Source organism: Scardinius erythrophthalmus, assembly GCF_964197995.2.
Source record: "Scardinius erythrophthalmus genome assembly, chromosome: 18".
Taxonomy (NCBI): Eukaryota; Metazoa; Chordata; class Actinopteri; order Cypriniformes; family Leuciscidae; genus Scardinius; species Scardinius erythrophthalmus.
In genome coordinates this window covers 36542038-36568095 of record NC_138238.1, presented here as the reverse complement: position 1 = coordinate 36568095, position 26058 = coordinate 36542038, and the positions used below count along the sequence as shown (strand labels likewise).

The window sequence follows — 26058 nt, the reverse complement described above, 5'->3', positions numbered from 1 at the left end:
TTTTCGTCAGGTGATAACGGTTCGTTGACGACAATATTTCGTCATAATTTTCGTTGACGAAAGCAACACTAATTTCCAGGCTATTTGGATGTAAGAATGAACATAGACATCTTCATTTACTCTCGTTGTTACACGAGGATGGATCAGACGATTCTTCACAAAACAGAGAGAGGTGTACAAATGCAATAATATTTTGATTGCCAATTAATTTGGTCATTTTTACTTTTAACTATGAACAGGAAAACATTTAATTTTTTTCAGAAATATGACAGTTCCCTACCCATTATTAACATGCAACCCAAGCACAACCCCTGGAAATAAAGTAGAAATTAAGGTAGTTGAGTGAAAGCATTGTAGTTTGTTTAATTCATGCTTAGAGAAAGGCACCGAGGCCATGGCAAGAAGATAACATATCCAGCATCCAGTTGACCACATAAACATGCTTTATTTCAACATCCAAAATAATTAAAAACATCTTGAAATACTATACATGTACAAAATAAGTACAGATCCTTTGTTGGAACCATTGGAGGGTTTATTTCTTCCGTGCACTTTTCTTTTTGCCGCCTCATTTAAGTTTTTATAAAGAAACCTTTCACTGAAAACAAATCAAACAAACTAAAAACAAAAATAAAATAGAAAAAAAGTTGTGCATTGCATTTTGAAAGTAGAAATAAAATCCGGAAACGGAGGGGGGAGCGGCACGTACAGACAAAAATAAGACTTCTCTAGAAACTTCAGGAAGGGGGAATGGAAATGAGACGAACTGGCAATCAGTCCATCCACTTAACCCATATCAGATTAAGTGCAAATCTACAGTAACCGACCTATCCCGCTGTTTTATTCTCCTCATCCGCTGACACTTTGATAAGAGCAATTGCATCACATTGACATCAAGACATTCTGTTGACATTTAGCACCAAAAAGGCCCTGCAAGTGTAAGTGACAGTATAAAAATGAGTTTGTTTTCTCTCAGATACAAACACACCACAGACAGGACCTGGAGAGGAAGTAGCACCTTTTCATTCCTGTTACTAATCGTTTACTTTGCTTGAATAAAAAAAAAACTGCCCTCGTTTCCCCCAAAATCTCCATTCACTTTTTTGTCCTGAGGTAGCCGTTATATCAAGATGACGTCATACCATTGACCTAAATCTGTTCCCTGTGTGATGCTTTACTTTCAGTTAGAAGGAACAAGACACTTGGCTGTCGTTTGTCATATTTATTCAACACCAGAGAATGGTACATTAGCATTTGCTTGTTTTTCATTGTCCTTTTGCAGTGGTCAAAAAAAGTCACCAGGTGGTAGTTTTCCTGCGGACTCCAGGGGGCGGGGCGTTTTACAAGTATATATTATTTTCTTGTTGTCAGCTGACGCAAAGGATTCTCATGAAGTGTCCATGATGGTGATACAGGCTAATGTAGCGGTCCTCGATTTTGTTTTTAAGAATGTTTCTCAAGATGGGAATCACAACAAGCACCGTCTTCAAGGATTCAGGTTTAAGCACATGGACCGATTGCAGCCGAATTAGAGTTCAGGCTTTTTTTTTAATGAACAGGAAAAGATTTGAAGATGACTGCTAGAAAAAAAACAGCAAAGTCATGTCCAGATTTTTCTTTTTACAAGAAGCAGACTGGGCCAACTTCTACACCGAATTCCTGATCGGGAGCACCAATGTCCATAGGAGCGATATCAATGATTGGCAGACGAGATGTTTTCGTTGTCTTATAGTCAATGACTGTCTTGCCCCATGTGCCAGTGTGTGACTGTGGAAAACAAACAAACAAAAAAGGACAAATTAATTATGATAAGATTAATAGACTGCTGCAGGGATGACGTATTTGTGTAGTTTAGCACACAATCTGAAGTCAGTGGGTTTTTGGTTAAATGCCTGAAATAAGGTCTGTGGTGAACACGAGCTCTTTTCTTTTCACAAACACAATTCATTTACTGGTCTAACAAGCAGACATTAAACATCATCAGCCGAACACAAACTCATCAACTCACAAGGTGCTTTCACGGCCTCATTGTGTTTATAATCGCACGCTTGCAAACTATTCCAACTCAAACTTTCAGAGAAAATGTTTTTTTTTTTTGAGTTGTCGAAATCTTAACTGTGGTGCAGTTCATTTATAGCCTACATTGTGTTTAGGCATCAAATTTCATAAAATTAAGTCTATCATGATGAGCAAAACGTGTTTTGGTCAAGAATTATTTTCTGCAATAATTCTATTGGCTTTTTGTCGAGGGAACCAGGGTGATGCAAACTTATAGGCTGGACTACAAAAACACGTCATCTCTGCAGTGCTCTGTTTGAGTAACATTATGCGGAAGCAAAGGAACACAAATATGGGGGCAAAAGAAAAAGCAATGGCAGAGATGGTGGTGTGCTCACCGTGCAGCCATCCTCGCTGACTCTGTATGTAAAGCGGCTGTTGCCCTCGGCTCTGATCTCGATGTCGTTGGAGCCCTGCAGGAGCAGAGCCTTCTTCAGGTTGCCCGTGGCCTCGTCCATGTAGGCGATGCTGTTCTTGCAGTGGTAGGAGATGTTCTGAGAAGCCTCGTTGGACATCAGGCGCATGAAGGTCAGCTGGATGTTAACATCCTCTGGATCAGAGCCATCGCTGCCATACTGGAACTACATAGAGGACACCACATTACTTCCTGTATTCATCAGCGAAGACCATGATGTATTCTGAGACCACTAATGAATATGCTTCTGTTTGGTTCTAGAGAACATCTTGAGCTTGAGTGGAAGCTGGAAAATCTTTGCTTTTGTACAAAATTGTCAAAATGTCAAAAATGTGATTATTTGATTCATTTCTTAAAAATAGGGCAGAATCTGAAATCTGAAAGTAATAAAATAAAATATTTCAAATTCTGCGCTATTTGAGCAAATGATCAAATTTGTAACACAAAACTTTACATAAAAAATATTTATGGTTTGCTGGAACAGGTTTCAGACCTTTGATCCAAAAGAAAATAATAATCTGTAATGTATATATGCGCACCTAAACATCTTTTAAAAAGTATTTTTAATGTAAAATGTAATATATTTTATAAAATGAAAGAAATACTTTCAATTCTGCAGTGTTTCAAGACCATTAATTAAATTTGTATGTAATCAAAATTTTCGAAATTCTTTTTTTTTTTCATTCACTGTTTCGTATTTGAAATATAAAATATATTTTAAATAACATAATGTATTTTATAAATGATCAGCTAAATATTTTTTTCACAGTCTATGTATCTCTGTATATCCTAGTATAAGGTCTTGACGTACCTGGAAGCCATTAGGCATGGACTCCCCGAACCAAACATGCTTCTTCTCTCTGATGTTCTTGCTAGTGTACCAGTTCTTCATGGGGATGGTGGTCTGAGATGGGCTGACGCAGGTCTCGCCAGTCTCCATGTTGCAGAAGACCTTGATGGCGTCCAGAGGAGAGCCCTGGTTGGGGTCCACCCAGTAAGATCCTTGCAGGAAAAACAGATTTAAGTGAATTTCAGAGCTTTGAAATGCACGATCATTTCAATACATCTGAATTTGCGAGTCCATGCTTACCGCTCTTCCATTCAGGATGGCACATCCTCAGGTCACGGCACATGCGGGCAGGGTTGGCCTGGGTTCCTTCGGGGCTACGGATGTTCTCAATCTTCTGGCTCAGAGATTTCAGGGTGGTGTCCACCTCAGCATCGCGGTCACGAACGCCAGCATCATCAGCTCTGTAGCCTCCACGCAGTGGATCTGGACCCTTCTCGCCCTGTGGCATGGGAAGGAAGGGCTCACCGATGCCAGCAGGTCCAGGAGGACCAGGAGGTCCAGGAGTACCAGGAGCACCCTAGTTAAGAGAGAGAATATCACATGAGTACATCCAATTGGATGTTATTTAGATCTGTTGAAGTCCACGCTAAAACAAAGACCACAAAAAAAGCTAAAATTGTGTTGATTTCAGACTTACAGCGGGTCCCATTTCTCCAGAGCGACCACGGGGTCCAGGGGGTCCAACGGGTCCAGGAATACCATTCATGCCATCCTTACCAGGAGATCCATTGGAACCAGAAGATCCCTATTGAGTAGATGAAACGGTTCGGAATATTACAATGTTTGCATGCAGAAGCTTGTCCTGTGATTTCTCATTTCAGAGCAATGTTTTCAGAGCAAAACACACCAAACTATCACACAGATTCAGCCTATCAACTGCTATTGTCGTATATAAAAGAGCAGCATGGACATTCTACCCAGGGTTGCCAAGTTTGCGGTTTTACCATTATTAACTGATAATAATGTCTTCTGTAGAGCTTGTAATTAAAGTAATTTCATAATTGATGACTTTTCTATTGTATAAAGCGTTATAAAAATAAATTGTTTGACTATTATTTAAGTGAGGTCATATAAAACCCATGATACGTAATGCGCTACTTACACGAGGTCCAGCAGGGCCAGAGGGTCCGGCAGGTCCTTGGTCACCAGGAGATCCCTAAAAACGTTCAGAAAGGGTCAGTTGTTCACCAGGAGTGGATTCAGCGGTTCAGATTCAGTGTGTAACTGTGACATTATGCTCACTTACAGAAGGTCCAGGAACTCCAGCCATTCCAGAGAAGCCACGGTGTCCCTTCATGCCTCTATCTCCAGCCTCGCCAGCCTCACCCTTGTCTCCGCGTGGACCAGCTGGACCCTGCATGAAGACAGATGACAATGATCAGACTGGTGACGGATTACTAAGAAAAACTACAAGATGAATAACTGATACAAATGAGAAATTCGTACCAGGGCACCACGAGCACCAGCAGGACCGGACGGACCAGCAGAACCAGCAGGACCCTGGAAGGAAGAGAAAGAAAACAATGTTGAACATCCACAATCATAGCATGAGATAATTCAGGATCATATATCAATATGTCATAAAAAGTTTTTAGTGTTACAGTGCGGCATTAGCTAAAACTAAAACCATAAAAACATTTTCATTACTTGACCTATGATAAAATATCTAATTTCCATTCAGATTAAGTTAAAGTGCTAAAATAACTCAAATTAACCAAAAGTACTAAAACTGTAACTAAATTTAAAATGAGAATGAAATAAAATCATTCAAAATAATAATAAAACCTGTAATTTTGGTATGGATGCATTACGTGTATTTATTCATTTTTAAAAAATAAAATAATTCTGGTAAATTTTTCAGAAATAATTCTGGGATTTAAAAACGTACAGCCTCTCCACGATCACCATTCTTTCCGGATGGACCCATGGGACCAGGAGCTCCGGGAGCACCGGGGGCGCCAGGAGGACCAGCGTTGCCAGACTCACCGCGGTCTCCCTACGGCAAGCAGAAAAGTGTTTTTTAAACTGGAAGCACCAATTAAATACTATGCAATTATGAACAACTTTTATGCATTCATTTATTTCGTAAGGGATACTAAACAAACCCAGATAGCGTGACAGTAGGGTGATAATGACTGTATATTACCCTATAACCATTAACCGGTTTTATATATATTTATGTGTTTGTATATACTGTATATATATATATTGTATTAGGTGTCTAATGCTATGCATCTAAAGAAATGTACTTAGTGAGTTCATGTTGAACTGTTTGCTGCTATTGGGGTTGGGATATGGATATGGTTAGGTTGAAATGTAGGTTAAGGAGTAGTTAAGATGTATTAATTACATTCAGGTATTTTTAAATATAAGTACATCATAACTACATGTATGCACACAGTAAGTGCACTGTATCGAATTATTACTTTAAATGTTAGTACATAGTAGTTAAGAACACTTAATATGAAGTGGGTCGCTTTTCTTCACTAGATAATATAAATGGTCTTGCGATGAGACAAATAAAAAAATTTAAAGTACAAAATACAAATCTTCCAATTAATAACCTCTGAATTCAAAATAAGGTCATAAAAGCTGCATGCATAATAATTATAAAAAGAATAAAAAATGTATAATAAAATACATTTCATGTCAAATAACTTGATTAGATAGGATGTCTATGTAAGAGTGTGTGATTGCGCTTACCTTTGGTCCAGGTGGACCATCACGGCCAGGAGCGCCATCATGTCCAGCATTACCCTGCAGAGAGGAGTGTCATAATGAAAATAACTCCATCACGCTGTACAGAATGTGGCCCTTTTGTTGTCTGACCGGACAGGTTTAACATAAGTCTTGAAATCTCTAAAGTTTGCTCACCTCACGTCCAGCCTCACCAGGAGCTCCACCCAGTCCAGGAGGGCCCATCGGTCCAGGAGGTCCACGCTCACCGAGAGGCCCAGAGGGTCCCTGCTTGCCTGGCTCTCCCTGAGGTGATAGAGATGGATATTATGAAGGATGGCAAAAGTTTACTGCATTAAAACTGCATTTGCAACCCAGTTTAAAACAGTTACAGAATATTTTCACATGAGAATGAGGAGAAAAGTTTGGCCTTGGATGAACAATTAGATTATGCAGACAAACATGTTTTTTTTATTAACGCACCAATGACTCAAGCGCAATATGACGAGGAATGCACATTAAAGCAAACGGGGTCCGTTTAGATTTTACATTGACTTTATCTTTATTAAATTTAATCTGTTATTTAAGCACTTACAGATGGTCCAGCGAGACCGGAGAAACCTCTCTCTCCTCTCTGTCCAGGAAGACCAACAATACCACGGGATCCAATAACACCAGGTGGTCCAGGAGAACCAGCAGGACCCTAAAGACAATGGGTTTAAAAGACTCTTAATATTCAGTAATATCATCGATTTGACTGCACCAACACTACGGGATAATAATTAAATTGAGCTGGATAATGACAATATTGTCCACCGTACAGCTGCTTTATAGCTGATTTGAATTAGTTTCATAATTGATGGACTCTGCAACATCAACACTGATTTGAATTGAACTGAATCAACATTGAACCAAATTGAGTGGTTCAGTGATACTATTCTCTGTTCAGAGCTGATTTAGAGCTGAAATTGTATTCATTTCCGAACTTTGATGAACTTTCCTGCTTTTTTTTTTTTTTACTGTGAAGCAAACAGAATGTATTGTATAAAGCGCTATGCATGTGACTTGACAGCAGAGCAAACTGAAGGTTACTTTCAACTTAGCATCACAGACTTACACAAGTGATAAAACTATAGTTGCTTTTCCACCGTTACACCGGCCGAACGGTTTCAGTTATCTTCCACTTGTGCTTGGTTCGGTACAGCGCGATCATAAACAATTATCGGCCTGTTCTCAGCACGGTTAACTAACTATACAAAAATGAATCCATATCCGTACCGGCTGGGCCGGATCGGCATGGAATGGAGCAGAAAAGCGGCTTATGTTTGAAACTATGATTACTTACAGCGGGACCATCGGGACCAACGCTACCCCTCTCTCCAGAGGGTCCTGGGGGTCCACCGGCACCGGCCTCTCCAGGGCGACCAGCAGGTCCTCTCTCACCTCGGGCACCTCTTTGTCCTTCTTTACCCGAAGGACCACCTGGGCCAGGGGGTCCAGCAGCACCCTGAGACAATATGACATGAAATTAAATGATTTGAGGTCAGACTCAGGAAAAGCCACACAGAGCTAAAGAGAAGCTTGTAAACACTGAATATATGAAGTCAATATATGTTAAGTATTTGTTTAGACCAGGGATTCCCAAACAACTTTGTCAGCCAAACCCATTTTGGCCTGAAATATTTACTTCGAGTATACTTTGATAATTTAACAACACATTCATATGTAAACGGTTCTCTGATGTCACTTAACGGTCACTTGACACACAAATAAATCATTTAATATTTTTTCAAAGGAAACCCCAGGTTGGGAAACCCTGGTTTAGACATTGTTTGGAATAGACAATACTTACAGCAGGACCTGGAGGTCCGACTCTACCAGCAGCACCAGGGAAACCAGTAGCACCCTATTAAAAACAAAGACACTCGGAAACTGTGCAACAGAAACATGCTATGCAATATCATATCAGAGCAATGTATCCACCGGCCACTAAAACAAGTATTGCTACATTTAGTAGTATGACTGTATGTGCATTTAAACAAAATATCAAACCAGTTTAAAAATATTCATTTCACAGAAAAGCATGTTAGGGGTTAAATAATGAAATACACATGTGGTTAGAACACCTGTGTGAACTTTCATAGAACTGACTTTAAATCAGATAAGTTTAATATTTTATGCAATGGAAGTTATGCATTTGTTGTCCAAATATGCTTAATTGCTAAAATGTCTTGAGGTCTCTGAATAAATAGCCTCTAAAAGTCCAGAATAATAGATTAAAACTAAAACCATAAAAAATTTAATTTGAAATAAATAAATGTTTACTGTTGTTGTGCTGTACGTGGATGCACCATAAGGTTTGCTAACTAATTTTGTTGAAAGTTATGCAATGACAATAAAATGGAATAAAAATGTAAATAAATAAAAAAAATCTTAAATTTATTTTATTTTGAGCTAGTCGCCAAAGCAACAGATTATCCTGATGTAATAAAATAACTAAAACTAAAAAAGGGGGGGGGGGAATAGACATAAAAAACAATAAATAAATAAATAAATAAAAACGACAAAATACAACAATACAGAAAATATAAATAAATACTATATATATAGGAACTATAATAGGATCTCAATAATACTAAAATAACAATAAAATAATAATAATAATAAAAAAGTTGTTTTAAAAGTATAGAGTCAAGGCTTTGAATTGTGACTAATTTCTAATATCTAATTTGGTAATAAATGACTGATAGCATTGAATCTTACAGGAGGTCCAGCACCACCGCGAGCACCCTTAGCTCCAGTAGCACCAGCGGGTCCCTGTTAAACACAACAACCGATGATAAAGATATTATATAGGATGGACATCTATTTAAGCACAACAGAAATGTAGTATGTAATATGTAAATGAAATACCTGTGGGCCGGCGGCTCCGACGGGTCCACCAGGTCCAGGAGCTCCAGCATCTCCCTTGGGTCCGGTGTCACCAGACGATCCCTTAGCACCAGGTTGTCCGTTGCCACCCTGCATTCAGAACAGAGACACTTACGCTCAGTGATTTTAAATATCACAAGGTAAGAACTGATTGACAAATGTAGGATGAGATTGTTCTACTTACAGGAGGTCCAGCAAAACCAGCAGGTCCAGGGGCACCGACCTCACCACGCTCACCCTGTGAAGATACGACACAGAAATGTTTCAATGACTTGCAATAAATCACTCACATTCTGTCAATTTAAATGCAATGCAATCATGTAAAGCCTGACATATCAATTAATAGTCTGAAAAATCCATTTAAACTAATGCTGTCAAATCGATTAATCGCGATTAATCACATCTAACAATTTAAAAAAGTTTGTTTACATAATGTGTGTGTATATATGTCTATGTGTATATACTGTGTATATATGCGCACACACACACACACACACACACACACACACACACACACACACACACACACACACACACACACACACACACACACACATATGTGTGTGTATATGTACATGAGATGTAAAACATTATAATATATATACACACACACATTGTAAACACAAACTTTTATGTTAGATTTTGATTTGACAGCACTAATTTAAACCTATTTTTAAATGGAACAGTTTATGTTAAACCTAAAAAAATTTTTTTTTGGCTCATATACTATGATGTAGTGAGAATATGGAGGTTAAACTCAAGAAGCTCAAACTGAGCATAAATATGCAATTTGGTGCATTTGCTGATATTTATATGGCCAAAAAGTAAGATGAAATTCTGATAGCTTGTAATATAAATCAATGAGATCTTTATAAATGTATCAGACTACTTAGATGAAATGCATATACATATCAGCTGTCTGTCACTCTATATCTCCCAATAATATGTCTTAGTAAGATGATAGTTATATAATTTTGCTAAAAGGCTTGATAGAAACCATCAATCAGATGACATAAGGCATGTAATAGATTGTGGTTTTTCAGGTTTTTCAGCAAAGTTTTGAACATGTTGATGATTTAGCAGCCTCAAAAATGTGTAGGGTTTTTAGGGTTATAAATAAGTGCAGTTACAGGGCAATGCTGATCATAAATTGTGTGTGCAATTGCATGCAATTTAGCAATTTTTTTGTATTAATGTCCATGTTTCATGAGGTTTTCGGGAACATCCTAATAACTTACAGGGGCTCCACGAGGGCCAGTCAGTCCTGGAGGTCCAATAGCACCAGCCTCTCCCTAAAACACAACCACGAGAGGACAATCATATACAATGCTGCAAACTGATTAGAAAAATGTTAGAAAAATGTTGTGGAGCTTTACGATAGGAATGTAAATCTTTCAATGCTAATACATGATTCATATCTCTTTACCTTCTCACCAGGAGCACCACTGGGTCCAGAGGATCCAATAGGGCCGGTCATACCACGCAGGCCATCCTTGCCAGTAGCCCCATCAGGGCCCTTGGGACCGCCATCACCCTAAAGAGGAAGGACAACTGTTGTGAACAGGACGTGACATCACTGTACAGTTGCAGTCAGTATAATTTCCATTTGGTAACAACTCACTACCCTTGTGAAAAGAAGCATGCTTAATTGTATTTAATATGCTCTTGTATTGCACTTTAATCTTAAAAGCATAATTTAAATGCATATAATATAATATTAATGACATACATATTGTCTATGTTTCTTAACACACTTAAGTACAATTTTAAAAAGTGCATTGTAAAAGTTTTACTTTAAAATGCATTTTAAATCATTATGTTTTAATAATATTTTGTCATGCTTTAAAGCACACTTATTTTGGTGTGTTGACTAAAGCACACATAAAAAGTACTTGATTATAATTTTAACTGTAGTGTGTTATTTGAGATTACACTTAAAGTTAATATATCTTAAATGTTCTAAATCGCAACTTCATTGAAAATGTGCAATTGCACACATCTAAATACATGACAAACAAGTTTCAATAGAAATTACATTAAAGTATATTTGAGTTGATCATAAATGCATCGGCCCATTCAGCAGGACACTTTAACCATATTTCAAAGACAAAAGAAGTAATAATGAAATTGCATATAAAGATATATTTAAGTCCTACTGTACTTAAGTGGGTCAAAAAAGCTGTTCAACTAACCGCATTTAACATAAATTTAAACTATAATACATTTATTTAATTGCAAATAACATGCAAACTGAACATTACATTCAGTTCACACGGTTACACTTTATTTTAAGGTGTCCATGTTACAGAGTCATTATACATTTAAGCACTGAGTAATAATAACAAACTACATGTACTTACTATAGGGTTCAGGTTAGGTTTTGGGTAATTAAGCACAATTTATAGTAACTACTATAGTAACTCCATGTAACATAGACACTGTAAAATAAAGTGTTACCATATATTCTTCTGTAATAAGTAGACTTTTTAAAAGAATGCTAAATTGTACTTCTTTTTCACAAGGAAAAATATGTTTGCTTGAAAAACAAGGTTGTTATGCGAAAATATTTGTTGGCAGACTATAAAAGTATTCAGAGTCAAAATGCGAGTATTGTTGTGAATCTTACTCTGTCTCCTCTAGCTCCAGGCATGCCTCCAGCACCGCGCTCTCCTGGCATTCCCTGCATTCCTGCGGGACCAACACCACCAGGGGCTCCAGCAGCACCAGGCTCTCCCTAAACACAGAGAGAATTAGATTATTTCTCAAATATCACTATTCTGAGTCATAATTCTATCGAACTGGGAGTCTTACCTTAGCACCATCGTTACCGGGAGAACCAGGGGCTCCACGGGGACCGGTAGAGCCGGCAGGTCCAGGGGCTCCACGCTCACCGGGGAAACCTCGGTCACCCTGCGTGAGACATTTAGAAATATCATTCTGCTGTATTTCATCCCAGCTGACTAACAGAAACGGTATACTAGAGCAGTGAGGAAAGCGGAAAATGTAAAAAAAATACATTTATTGAGGTGTATAATTTTTTTAATACACAAAAAAATACATTTTTCTGATGCTTAACTATATACAGGTGAAACTCGAAAAATTCGAATATCATGCAAAAGTTAGTGTATTTCAGTAATTCAAATTAAAAGGTGAAACTAATATATTTAGTATATATAACTATATACATATTCATGATTATACTTTTCAGAGGGCTGACATTTCTGTATTTAAAATCCTTTTTTTTATTGATTTCATGTAATATTCTAATTTTCTGAGATTTTGAATTTGGGGTTTTCATAAGCTGTAAGCCATAATCATCAAAATTATAACTTTTGCACGATATTCTAATTTTTGAGTTTCACCTGTATATATATATATATATATAGCGATATATCTATCTTCTTAAAACCTTTATTTAAAATAATTCAAGATATATTCCTAGAATACTTTTTCTGCTTCTTAAGCATAATAGTAATAATAGTAATAGTGAAAATAAGGTAGAAATAGAAGTCAGATTGTTCTTATAGTTTAATAGGTGAATTGATTTACAAAGAGATACTCACTCTTGGACCAGAAGGACCAGAAGGACCACTTTCACCAGGAGCGCCCTGTTGAACAGTGAACATAATGAATAACACTGAACAAAAATACTGAACTCCTTTATAACCAACATATTTGTGATTGCATAGGATAAATAAAGAAGTAAGGGCAAAATATCATCTTGTGTTTAAAATTTGTTTTGATTACTGTAACCTACATTTAAATAAAAAAAGCACAACATAAAATGCATAACTCCTTGAGCTAACACAATTATGTCCAAGTGAGTACCCGTACCTGATCGCCAGGTTTGCCAGTCTCACCAGTGGCACCCTGTGTACCCGGCAGACCCTGTAAGAGAATAAACATTGAACATCAAACGACTAAACCAATTACAATTAGCTACTAATCTTAACAGTCTGTCCAGTAAACGTATTTTCATGTAAATTACACTCAAAGTAAATATAAAAAGGGTGTTCAAGCGTACCTGGAACCCGGGAGAACCAGCAGATCCCTGTTCTCCCTTCTCTCCGGATGGACCCTATGAGATCACAGAGCAGTGAGAAAGTTAGAGCAGAAACAGAAACAGTTCACATATCAAATTGAAGAGGTTTAAGCACACATACAGCAGGTCCAGGAGCACCAGGAGCACCAATATCACCATCTTTGCCAGGAGCGCCCTATAAAACACACACAGAAACAAACACTGCATCATAATGCACCTGCTCAGACATGATTCAAGTGCTTAAAGCAATGCTTAAGGCTGCATAAAGCTCAGAAAATACTACGGATCTGTGTGATTCAGTACGTACCAAAGCACCAGGGGGTCCGGCAACACCTCTCTCACCAGACTTACCAGCCTCACCCTAAGAGAAATAAATCAAGGTATTAAAAATGTCATTAAGCAGTTTGTAAATCTGATATTCATAAAGGAATCGTTTTATTTCACTTACATAAAATGCATATAAATATAAGTCATAACTCTGTATCTTCCAATAATTCCAATAATTTAAATGCTTAGTTATATGATCAAAGCTCTGTAGTTTTAAAACATATAATTCAATACAATACAAGGATGATACATCAAAAGCCTGATGGATCATATTTGATTCTCCCATTTGAACTTTTTCTAAAAATGATGTATGAATAAGTAACTTGCTTCAGTCCAGTAAATGTTCATCTTCAAATATAAAAAAAAGTCTAAACTATCATTCAGACGACAGAAGGCATGTAGTAGAAGTTTTGATCATGTTGATCATTTAGACTTTAGAGGACATGATACAGTAGGCTCTACAGGGTTAATGTGTTGTTTAGAGAAGGTTTGGTTTTGATCAAGATAAAGCTATTTAAATATATAATTCATAGCTTTTTTTTGCGGTAACTTACATCAGTTCCTTTGGGACCAGGGAATCCCATCACACCAGGAGCACCACGAGATCCAGCAGGTCCTGGAGGTCCGGGTCGGCCATCTTGTCCAGGATTGCCCTATGGGTACAAGAGGTTCACGCAAACATTACTTTAAATACAAGATTTAGAGTCTCATATGAGTCTCATATTGCATACAAACAAAAACAAGCAGGGAATTATAATGTATATATATATTAGCTTACAGAAGGTCCAGCTTTGCCCTCAGGCCCAGGGCTTCCAGGGGCACCAGTCATACCCTACAACAAGCATCGGGTTAGATGAAAATACAGACTATTTATACTACTAATATGGTTTTACATAACATTAAAGAGCCTATTTCTCACCTTAGATCCAGGCAATCCTGGCTCTCCTGGGCGACCAGACTCTCCAGAGGCTCCTTGAGCTCCCATTGGTCCATTAGCTCCACGCTCACCAGGGGCACCCTGTGATTTAAATGGCCACTTTTAGTATTTCAGCAACAGCAATCTTCTACAGGACCCTGGACAGCTCCTTCGCAACGCATTAAACAGCATTACAGTGAGCAGTCAGGGCTAGATTGAGTGCTGTGCTGTTAATTAATACATTAAACCCTTCAATTTTAGATTTGAATGTTGATATATGGGTTAAACTACACTGAACAGAACTATGTAAACTTGACGTATACCCTTATGTAATTTCAGTCCTATTTAATAATATTTCTAACTTAAAATCAGTTTGTTGCCACGTGCACAAAAGTTTGGAATCATTGAGATATCATTAACACAATAATATTGTGAAATATTAGTAGAATATGTTTTCTATTTTAATATATTTTAAGATGTAATTTATTCCTGTGATGGCATTAATATTTTTGTGGAAACCCTTTTTAGGATTCTTTGATGAATAGAAAGTTTAAAAGCAGCATTTATTTGAAATTGAAATCGTTTGTAACATTATAAATGTCTTTACGTCACTTTTGATCTATTTAATGTGTCCGTGTTGAATTGAGCATCAAATCATCATATTATAGAGATTTCTGAAGGATCATGTGACACTGAAGACTGGAGTAATGATGCTGAAAATTCAGCTTTGATCACAGGAATAAATTACATTTTACAATATATTCACATAGAAAACAGTCCTTCTAAACATTTTACTTTTTTTTTTAATCAAATAAATGCAGCCTTAATGATTCCAAACTATTGACTGGTAGTGTAAAGCACATTTTAAGGTTACCAGATGTGTTCAGAGAGTCAGTTTAGCAAGATTCACGGCCTTGATTTGCGAGCTCAGTAATCTTACCCCGGGTCCAGGTGCTCCATCACTGCCAGGCAGACCACGGTTGCCAGGGGCACCCTTTCGAAAGAAAAAAGACAAAAGGTGAGAAACAAACAAGCATAAAAAGCATGCTGGAATCGAACTGTCACAGTTTTGGTAAGGTTGACCTACACGGGCTCCAGGGGGTCCGACAGGTCCTGCACCACCGGGCTCACCACGAGCTCCTCTCTTTCCTTCCTCACCAGAAGGTCCGGCGAGACCTTGGGGTCCGACTGGGCCCTAAAACAGAGAACAGCAACTATTACTATCACAGGTTTCTGAAAATATTAGGAAATGATCAATGCTTCAAAGCTACTTACAGGTTCTCCCTTAGGACCGGCATCTCCCTTAGAGCCTTGGAGACCTGGATCACCCTGGAATTAGAGCATAAGATGTCAGATATCTGATCTCAGCCCACTCCTCTGTATCCAAATGTACATTTATAAGTCAGGAAAGAGGTTAAGTGCCTAGCTCAAGGGCACAGAGAGTGTTCTTTTTTAATCAGATCTATAACATCTAAAGGCTGGAATACACCACACAACTTATTCATTTATGCTATAACTAGAAGTAAAGAGGAAAAGATGATCAGTTCATGTGCTGCTTGAACTGAGACGGCTACAGCGATCTGTCACAGCACATTAAAGAGTGGGAAAAAGGTACTTATTGTTTGAATTTCATAATTGTTTCAAAGCTTCATAACAAAAGTAACAAAGCTTATTGCGATTTTTTGGATGGAAGGCACTACAAATAATGTGTTGTTCAATACAGCATAGACTAAAAGATCGATTCTTCGGATTGAAGAATCGATATTGGTTCATCAAAATGAGAATAGATTAAAATTGTGAAATCTATATTTTCACTATAATGTGTGCTCGAAAATCGAACTTACAATATCAAATATTCTTGATCTGCACTGACTGGATGAAATCACAGCCTAAAGCCGGAGCCTGTACCCATCATACACTGCTGTGTCAATTCTGACTGCCAATAATCTGCTGACTGGCTTTGATTTTCGGATAATAGCATCTACTGATCAGACTGCAAATCGGAGCGAGAATCTGTGCAAAAGTGCTGTGCTGCATCCAGCCGTAAGTCACGCCTCCTGTAATATCAGTCTCAAAACTAAAGATAGCATATCTGCAATCCTGAAAGCACTGAAACATTACATACTTTTCATGCATTCCTAATAAAATGCAGTGTACATACATTGTTTCCCTTGGGGCCAGGAGCACCAGAAGGGCCCGGGGGTCCGGCTGGTCCACGGGATCCTGGGAAACCAGGAGCGCCAGCAATACCAGCAGCACCCTACAAAACATCATTGCAAATCATCGTTGTAAAGAGGGCAACAGCATAAATAAAAGATAAAGACAGATTGGTGTGGGATATTATTTATTACATATAAATACTTACAGGAGATCCTTTGCCACCAGGAGCACCATCACTACCAGGAGCTCCCTGTGCAGAAAACAAGTGAAGTCATGTTCATCTTATTCTCCACACCATTAAATTAACTTATTTAAATTCATTTAAATTAAACTCCAATCACTTTTTTTTTGTAGATAATTTCAGCTTTAGGTGGGCTATCCGTTTCTACATTTTTCGTACATGTTATACAAGATCATATTTATCCATTGATACTTATGGAGCCCCTAAAGGGACATGGTGATGAAAAAAATATATTTCAATGCTTTTGCATATCCTTGCAAAAGTTTTGCGTTCCCCTGAGAAACTCTGCATTCAAACATTCAAAAGTTTCTCAAAAGCATTGACACATATACATTTCCTCCCATTTCATATTTTTTCCATTACCATGTCCCTTTAGGGCTCCGTACAATCTCTCAAGTCAAATTTATTTGTATTTAAAAGACACATTGTTTTACAGAAAATTATTTTAGTAATAAATGTTGTATCTTCATGTCTTATTTAGCAGATAATATAGTTTACATTTGAAATCAATGTACAACTTTACAACTGTTGCCATTATTCTGTTGCTACTATGCAAGCAAATTTCCTTTTGAAATGTAGTTCATTTAAAATCCTTCTAGCAAATACACAGTGGTGTTTCTTGATGCGAATACTCACAGCAGGACCGGCGGCACCAGCGGGTCCGGGGTTACCAGGCTCACCACGGGCTCCCTGGGGTCCCTCTGAACCACGGCCTCCAGCAGCGCCAGTTTCTCCCTACAGAAGCCAAAGAAGAAGAAGAAAACAGTGAATTGTCAGTTTATTTATTAGGTATTAGGTATTTCCATTTATTCATTTAGTAGACACTTCTATCCAAAGAATATTGTATTGGTATATTGTACATGCAACAACAGGGTCAAGAAACAATCAATTAGAATTAGGAAGTACTTATAGCTTGTTTAATAATTTTTGCTTTGCTTTAATTTTCAACTGTTGGCATCTGTACCAATCCATGACCATTACTTAAATTAACTGTTATGTACAATGTACTTATTCAGTTCATGTTGTATTGCAAATGTACTTGTACTTAGTATAAGGTACATGTACTTACTATAGGGTTAGGGTTATGAATTGGGTTTGGTTTAGGGTTATCTGCATGCAGTTATGCACAACTTAGTGTTACTACTACAGTAAGTACATGTAACATATGTAACAAGGACACTATAAAAAAAATAAAGTGTTACCCAAAACAATTTTGCTGCTTTTGAGGTGGGATATGTGTGACAGGTGTAGTGGTATGTGTATGTGTAAAGGAAGGTCAACAGTGTAATTACAGATGCAATTACATGCAGGTATTTTTAAATATAAGTACAATGTATGCACACAATAAGTGCACTGTCTCAAAAGATTAATTGAAATGTTCAATAATGAAGTGGGTCATCATTTGTCGTGTGTACCATACCTTAGCACCAGCACCTCCAGGGAAACCAGGAGCTCCAGCAGGGCCGGTGGGTCCCTAATGTAGCAGAACAATAAAAATCAGTAAATTAAACACACTATAATACATCAAAATGATTCATTTGACTTTGATCACTGTAGTAACAATATGTTGTAGTACTAATAACTAAACTATTATTGATATCATGAATACTTGAATAATTCCTCCAAATCAACTGCTTCATTTTCACATCTTAAAATGAGTCCTTTGAACATTAAATTGTATTTAGTATCAATAAATATTGTGTATTGTGATACTTGAATTATTAATAGATTCTTCTAGTAAATAACTGCTGTATTACCAGAATATTGCTCTTAAGAGACTTACGGGAGGTCCGGCAGCGCCAGTGTTGCCATCATTACCACGAGCGCCCTGCAGAAAACAAAGAAACAAACAAAGAGATTACAATCGTTCATCTTTATGAACCGATAATGACACTAATGATGGCCTTGAACCCTGCCTGAAGATCAACAACTCTGTCCAGAAGAGAGCATTTAAACTTCATGCCTCAAGAACTCTCCAGAACGAGTGGCAGATATATTTCAATTCGTTTTGATTATCTTAGACTTGTGGTGCATTCTCATTTTGACATTTATAAATGGTTGCTCAAGGTGAATCAGAGTTAAGAGTTCATTTGCATTGAGTTGAGTTGCATTGAATAAGCTGAACAGTATATTAGATAGTATAAAATGAGTCTCATACTGTGTATAAACTCAGTAGAGGGGAAGATGTAATCTGTACAGTAAAAATGAAGGTTTTTATTCTCTACTCCACAGAGACAATAATGCATGGATGTGACACTTACAGAAGGGCCAGGGGGACCAGGGCGACCTCTCTCACCGGGCAAACCACGAGCACCCTGAAACAAGCAGACGGAAGAGGAAATGTGAGAAGAATGGCATCATTTCAAAGAACTATTCATGGACTTTAAATGCCATCTATAATCACACACCATGGCTCCAGGAACACCATTCTCACCAGAGGAACCAGTCTCTCCCTGTAATCAGAGACACAATCAACAGAGAGTCCACACTATATCAGCACATCTGTAAAGTCAAATTAGCATGCGTGTTCACAGACCGAATCTGATATCTCCATGTACACAAGAATATACAAGAGCATACAATTGAAGGAAAATCTAACCTTGGGTCCAGCAATGCCGGCGTCTCCCTTAGCTCCATCTAGACCAGAGAAACCCTGTAAGAGGCGACAGAAAACATTTCATTGTTACTTAACTATTGGTAGTTTAACTGCCTCTATTGCTCTCCTCATTTGCAAGTCACTTTGGATAAAGTCTGCTAATGATTAAATGTAAATGTACATTAATAATGCAAAACACAAAAGTGAAAAAAACACATGGTGGCCAATATTAATGGATAAACAGATAAAAATATGTAGTATGTAATAAAAAAAATATATATATTATTAATCAAATGTAATCAAATGTGTGCATTAATCTATCTATTTCTATATATCTCTTTATATCTATATATCTATAAATATGGTTACACTTTAGTTTAGGGTCAAATTATTGGGTGATTGAGGGATGTAGAATATGTTCATGCAGAATAAGGCATTAATATGTGCTTTATAAGTACTGATAATCAGCCAATATCCTAGTAATATGCATGCTAATAAACAACTAGTTAATAGTGAGAATTGGACCCTAAACTAAAGTGTTACCTTAAACATGAATAAATAATGAATCAATTTAAAACTACCGTAAAAAGGTAGGGTCATACTCACTCTGTGTCCCTTGATGCCAGGGAGTCCAGGGGTTCCTGGGAATCCACGAGCACCCTGGGAAACAAGCAAGAGAATATAATCATGACGAAAGTGTGAATTCATTCCAGTGAGCATTCTTATACTCTAGTTTAATAAGTTGACCATGTCTGCAATATGGCAGTAATTTGTGTGTATAAATGAGGAAAGCGTGTGTGAGCACCTGAGGCCCAGAAGGTCCACGCTCACCAGGACGTCCTGCTTTGCCAGCTTCACCCTGAGGAAGAGCAGAAGAGACATGAGAAGAGGCTCAAAGGCCTGTGCTGGATTATTTCAGAGGCGATTGGAGTGGATGCAGTGAGGAAAAAGAAAACTCACATCCTCTCCGTTCTTTCCAGGAGGACCGGCAGGACCGCGAGAACCCATTGGACCCTGCAGGCAACAACAGCAGAAGAATAATGTTCACAAGCCGCTGGTAAAATCCGCATGTTTTGTCAAATGTGAAGAGCTCTATTTTCTCTGTAAAACTGACACTAAAATTCAGGAGCAAGTGAAAGATACTCACAGGAGAACCAGGCTCTCCAGGCTCACCCGGGGGGCCAGTGAATCCCTGAGGGCCCTGTGTAAAATACACACAAGTACAGTTATATATCAGATGGGAGATACTGGACGGATAATATGCCACAGGAGGTTTACTGACAATACTCAGGACTTCAATGTTAGAACTAAAAAAATGAAAAACAGACTAGCAGATTTATTTGTTCTAAGAAGGCAACAACATTGTGTAGTATAACACTAGAAATAGACTTACAGGTGAACCTGCAGATCCAGGGGGGCCACGAGCACCCATGGGGCCCTATAAGAGAGATAACAACATTTTAAATAGAGATAATGAAAAATAATGTAGATTATACACTACTTATATTCAATATCATGTACGTTTTTGTAGTTTAGAAGGCAGTGCAAATGGAGTCCTTTGAAAGCCGAAATCTAGAAAGCGGTGTGGCCGATTACAGATATAATGCAGGTGCATGCATTCTAAAAGTTAATTATGATAAAGAGATGCACACTAAAGTGCTGAATATCCAGACGACTGTGAATCACTGTGTAAAAGTGATTAGTGATGCATTTCTGTCTATTCTGTGTGAGATCCGGAAGGAAAGAAGGAAGAGTGGGAAAGCTGACGTACTGGTGGTCCGGGAACAGCAGGGCCGCTGGATTTCTCACTGCCGTAAGCCATCTGGGAAAGGAAAGACTGTAGGGAACAAAGAAAATGAATGAGTGAGGGTTCGCTGAGCAGAGCTTTGCTGGTTTCAATATGCAAGTTTAAGGTTTGTTCTCCGGTGAGAATCATTTCATCATTTACTACTGTACTACTAAAGGATAGTTTGCCTTTTAATCTCAGAATATTAGCTACTACACTGTGTAAATGCTATAAAAATCACCTATCTGACATGTCACAAATACCTCAGCCATGTCAAACCATATTTTGCTTTTATAGAGTGCATCGTGTGCTTTTATTCCTGTCGACCCAGAGTCCACAATGGTGAGAATGATGGCAGCTGTTCACATAGTTGGTACTGAACTAGACAATCACAGAAGCTTCATGCACTTTTAAAAACGTATTATTTATTTTGAATGCCAAAGGAAATAATCTATCAGGCAACAGAACGCAAGATCACTACAAGATTTATGTTTTTGAATATGGGCCAATATGAAAAGTTTCTCTCAAACTTAATCATAGCGATGCTGACGCAACCAAAGCAGAGTCGCAGTTTTACAATGTAAAAAATTGAGTTGCTTACTCCGCCGCCGAGGCCAGGGGTTCCAGGAGGACCAGGAGGTCCAGGGAGTCCGTTCTCTCCGGGAGTCCCATCTCTGCCAGGAGGCCCTGGAGGACCCTGAGAAACAGACAGCGGAGATCCATGAGTGCACAGATTAGCCAACTCTTAGTTCAGTGCATTCATTAGTTCATCCATTTTCACCTGCCTATATATTCTTAAGAAAAACGGTACATTATGCATGTAAAATATCATATAAAAACTCAAATTGGAATGAGTAACACCATGTTTATTAAACAAATGCCTAATCTTTCATGTTATGGAGGTCAAAGGTCAGCGAGACAAGTAGAGGTCAACAGGTTAAAAGCCTCAAATTCCCCAATTCTTTGCATTTGCAACAGATTTTCACATGCTTAGTCTTGTAACGTGGACAATACAAACTTTTTGTCTCATAGAGACTTTGTACTCTTGCAAACAAATGTGTAATTGGTCTTTTTTTAGTTGTACTAGTATAACCCAGATCGTTCAAACAATATAAATATAAATGCATTATTATAATGATAATGATTTAGTGTTCAAAAACAAATACTCACTGGGTCTCCGTTTGGACCGGGAGGACCCTAAAAAAAAGAAAAAATTAGAAATGTTATGACACTTTATATTGGTGTATGCTGTAAATATAATATAAAGGGGTCTTTTATGTGCTGAATTTACATTTATACATGGTATGGCAAATTAAAATAGTTAATCCAAATAAATTCTCACTAACCACGGGAACTGGATTTGGAGGCTCGGGACCTGGAGTATCTTGTATGGAATAAAATATAAAAATATTTCAGAACTGTGCCACCTTAAATCAGCTCAAGTAAAGAAATAGATAAGCTCAGAGGACTGATCCGGAATCTCAATCTTTCATTAATAAGATTATCAAACATTATTACTTCCTTTGATGCTCAAGAGATCAGTAGAAGGCCTCTATGTACATTCAAATAGTTACAAACGTCATTAAACTTTGCATATTTGAATGCACAGGAACAATATGCATTATGTAGGCTACTGTTCACAAAAGTACAAAAAAAGTATAATTAGCCAAAAGGCAATAAAAACTACAAGCAAAAACATCCTTAATCCCTCAGGCCATGTAAAAGCATCAGTGGTGAGAGAGAATCCAGTGGTGTGTTTGCGCTCCACAGGTCTCCGACATGATGACAGGCCAATGAAAGATATTTCCCAGAGCATGTGGTTAAGTGTTTGCACACTTGAGGGCGACAGAGCTAGTGTGACCGCGAGGTGCGTGTGATGGGGCGAAGGTGGAGGTGAGTGTACCGTCGGGGCAGATGGGGCAGCATTCTCCGTCGGGAATCTCTGGATTGGCACAGTCTGATGTATCCTCGCAGATCACCTCGTCGCACATGATGGTCCCGCTGTCGCAGACGCAGATTTGGCAGGGCTCAGGTTTCCATACATCCTTGTCGTTGTAGTTCTGACCTTCCAATGTACAGCTACCGAACGAGACTGTAAAGGACAACAGCTATGAATCAGCACAGTGCATAATTCATGTGACAGGTCCAGGGGGGCCATGACCATTTCGACATTTTATTTCTTTATTTTTTTTAAAGAAAAAGAGCACCAAAATTCTAGCTGCCACATATGTAGCCTAGCTAAACTAAATATTGTCTTCCCGCTAAATCAAAGTGACCCATTACAACAACAACAAAAAGTAGTCTAACTGACTTAACTTCAATTTAAATGTTTTCTGGTGTAAATAAAAGAAAATATACACTTTTGCGTTACTTTCAAGAGAACAAATATGACATTTATAATCTGAAGGCACAAGACAGAGTCTCATTCTTGCACATGCAGAGTCTCCAAACTAAACAGGGATGATATTCATACGTATACAGAGCTATTGTGACGCCATATGTATTATTTTCGTTATTATTATTTTAAAAGAAAAGAAGGAAATTAAGGTAAAATGGCCTAATGGGGCGTGGTGGATAGGATTACACAATGATGGATAGGCCTGCACCCCCCTCATCGTGTTTCAGACCTGTGCCGTATTAAAATCCACCGCTTGGTGGCGCCAAAGCCTTGTAAACCACCGTCACGCCCCGCTCATTCCCAAACGATGAAGTGAACACCAGAGTTTTTCCTCTATCAAATATAACTTTTCTTTGTCATTCTAAAACGCTGAATTGTATTTCTATCGTTACACTTTAGCTACTGTGTAGGATAAAAACGTCAATTTCACGACTGACGGGTGCACCTAGTCTATCAAGAGACAGTGTAATCCAGAGATATTCGGTAATATCCCGTTATAAAACGTTAAACAAGCACGACAGAACGCAAACAGGCGTAAGAATGAGAGGATATATGACATTAAATGCACTCTCGACTCGTTCTCTCATCCGTGTCGCGTTTTTCCTTCAGAGCATCCTTCGCTCGAGGACATCACATAGTGACGGAACATGTAACTGCACGCGCGCAGCAAACAAGCGCTCGAGGAAGGAACACAATTCCGCGTGCATTGCCAAGATGGGAAAAAATTACAATTTCTAGAACATAAAAATGTCGATGAGAATAAAAAAGGTAGTTTTTCCCCCTCCTCGAGACATTCCCAAGAAGTTTTAGATTGCAGGTCACTTGCAACAAGCTGAAAATTCCCCCTCTTGAGTTCTCCAATCTCTTCTGTCAAGCATCTTTGCAAAAGCAGGAGTAAAAATCATATATACTCACTATCTTCCTCTTCTTGTCCTCTCACCACAAGGACCGCTGCGGCGAGCAGCAGCCCTAACCGAATATCCACAAAGCTGAACATGTCTAAATATTAGACATGTAGACTCTTTGAGGCAAGGGGGAATCCTGTTTTGTCCTCAATCATACACGTAGGGTCCGGTCTGTGTAACTCCAATCCAGACCCTAGCAGAAACTCCCTACTGCAAACAAATGTTTGACCCTGGCTTTTATATGCCAAAGTTTTGGGGAGGTGCTGAGTGAGCAAGATATCTGCTACATGTTCAAGTCAAAGCGAGTCCCTCCTTCAGCCAAGACTAAGGGCCGCCTTAAAACATGTTCCGAGTCCTCATTACAACGTGGACATTTTGAAACATGGAGAAGTGTGTCAGGGATTCTGGAGATATCATGCTGAAAAAAGATAAAGGGATCAAACTGTCTTCCTCTGAATCTCGGGATGTCTAGATCCTGCATTTTCAATTCGACTTGGACAAGTTGGACCCTCTTATTGGATGTGATCATTTCATGTTTAGTTTCCAAATGATGATCATATTCTGTAGATTCTTTATATGATGGTGATTTGAATTACTGCTGTCATGCTGAGATTTCATGCTGAATTTGAACGAGACGAGGGTTTGAGGAACATTAATGATGTTGTGGAGGATTGGGACTGAATGAAGGATTAGAAAGTAGGGTTTACTCTTTCTCTAAATGTTAAGAAATGTGAATTCTGTCATCATTTACTCGCCCTCATGTCATTCCAAACATGTCATGTTGTTCTGTAGAACACAAAAGTTGAAAATGATGCTTTGAAAAATGTCACACAATAAAAGTCAACTTGTTTTGGACCACAATGAACTCTCTCTTTAACATCGCCATATTGGACCAAATTAATATTTCTGTTTTTAAGTTCATGAGCTAAAATTGAATAAAAACTATATGAACATAAAGGAAGAAGAATAGAATTCAGCTGCATTCAAATGCATCACTGATATTAAAATAACACTTTTATCCTCTTCGCGATGATAAACACCACCACTAGCGCCACAGTTGAGATGTGAAATAAGACATAGCCATAGACGGAACAACAACATAACATGAATATTTGTGCAAATGGCCATTGCATGTCTGAACATATGAGCGAAGCTGCGAGTCGTTAGCTTTTACATGTGCAACATGTTAAGCAGAGAGAAGACAGAGACAAACAGAGAAAGAGAGAGAGAAGAACTTCTGGCATTATATCAAACCACTCATTGCTCTGTGGACACGTTGCAACTTCAAGAGCCATGGCCCTGTCTGACCTCCTTTTCTCACATCTTTACATTTAAAATGCATTGTCTGTTCATGATGAAATGCAACAGGAATGCTGAGAGATGGTGGTGGCCTTGTGATAGTTCATATCATTTTACTACTGCATATAAATGTAAAGATGTTGCTAATGAAAGGCGGAATATAATGTGGATTTGAAACCAGTTTAATAGATTTCTTTCAGAATGCTTGGGCAAAACAAGACATCCTAATTATTTTTATTTCTCTGCATTAATAGCATTACATGCAAAACCCTGAGAATTGTCTTCAAATCCCCAGGATGTTAGACTGGCTCACACGTTAGCAAAGACTTCAGTCATCTTTTATTGTGTGGCTGGATATAGCGGAGTATGGATCCGGTCACAGGAAAACCATATGTTGATGCTGGTTTTATACGGTTGGGCAGAAGCCTTATCAAAGCTGAAATTAAAAACTGCTTTTT

At 38.2% G+C, this 26058-nt stretch overlaps 1 protein-coding gene across 1 annotated transcript; it reads right to left on the bottom strand.

Annotated features, from left to right (window-relative positions):
- Window positions 1-420: 420 nt before the first annotated feature.
- Window positions 421-24527, bottom strand: col1a1b (collagen, type I, alpha 1b). Its single transcript, XM_081392886.1, has 51 exons — window positions 24312-24527; window positions 22902-23090; window positions 22345-22382; window positions 22169-22195; window positions 21600-21695; window positions 20984-21049; window positions 20606-20650; window positions 20360-20413; window positions 20173-20226; window positions 20018-20071; window positions 19819-19872; window positions 19216-19269; window positions 19025-19069; window positions 18878-18931; window positions 18400-18444; window positions 18037-18090; window positions 17253-17351; window positions 16581-16625; window positions 16377-16475; window positions 15491-15544; window positions 15303-15410; window positions 15156-15209; window positions 14219-14317; window positions 14078-14131; window positions 13854-13952; window positions 13280-13333; window positions 13094-13147; window positions 12955-13008; window positions 12765-12818; window positions 12494-12538; window positions 11742-11840; window positions 11557-11664; window positions 10357-10464; window positions 10169-10222; window positions 9115-9168; window positions 8913-9020; window positions 8763-8816; window positions 7852-7905; window positions 7345-7506; window positions 6595-6702; window positions 6198-6305; window positions 6027-6080; window positions 5212-5319; window positions 4770-4823; window positions 4570-4677; window positions 4426-4479; window positions 3961-4068; window positions 3564-3840; window positions 3285-3475; window positions 2397-2639; window positions 421-1767 (listed from the first exon to the last, which is right to left on the bottom strand). The coding sequence occupies exons 1-51, from the start codon at window positions 24391-24393 to the stop codon at window positions 1621-1623; spliced, it is 4344 nt and encodes a 1447-aa protein (XP_081249012.1). The 5' UTR covers window positions 24394-24527; the 3' UTR covers window positions 421-1620.
- Window positions 24528-26058: the final 1531 nt, after the last annotated feature.

Excerpts from the sequence above, each read along its gene's own strand:
- col1a1b (XM_081392886.1), bottom strand. The coding sequence starts at position 24,393 with ATGTTCAGCTTTGTGGATATTCGGTTAGGGCTGCTGCTCGCCGCAGCG. Across the intron at positions 13,009-13,093 it reads CTGGTGCTCCTGGACCTGCT|GGTCCATCCGGAGAGAAGGG; the intron begins GTATGTGTGCTT and ends GTGATCTCATAG. Across the intron at positions 10,223-10,356 it reads GTGGTGCTCCTGGTGAGAAG|GGAGAGGCTGGTGCTATTGG; the intron begins GTAAAGAGATAT and ends GTTGTGTTTTAG.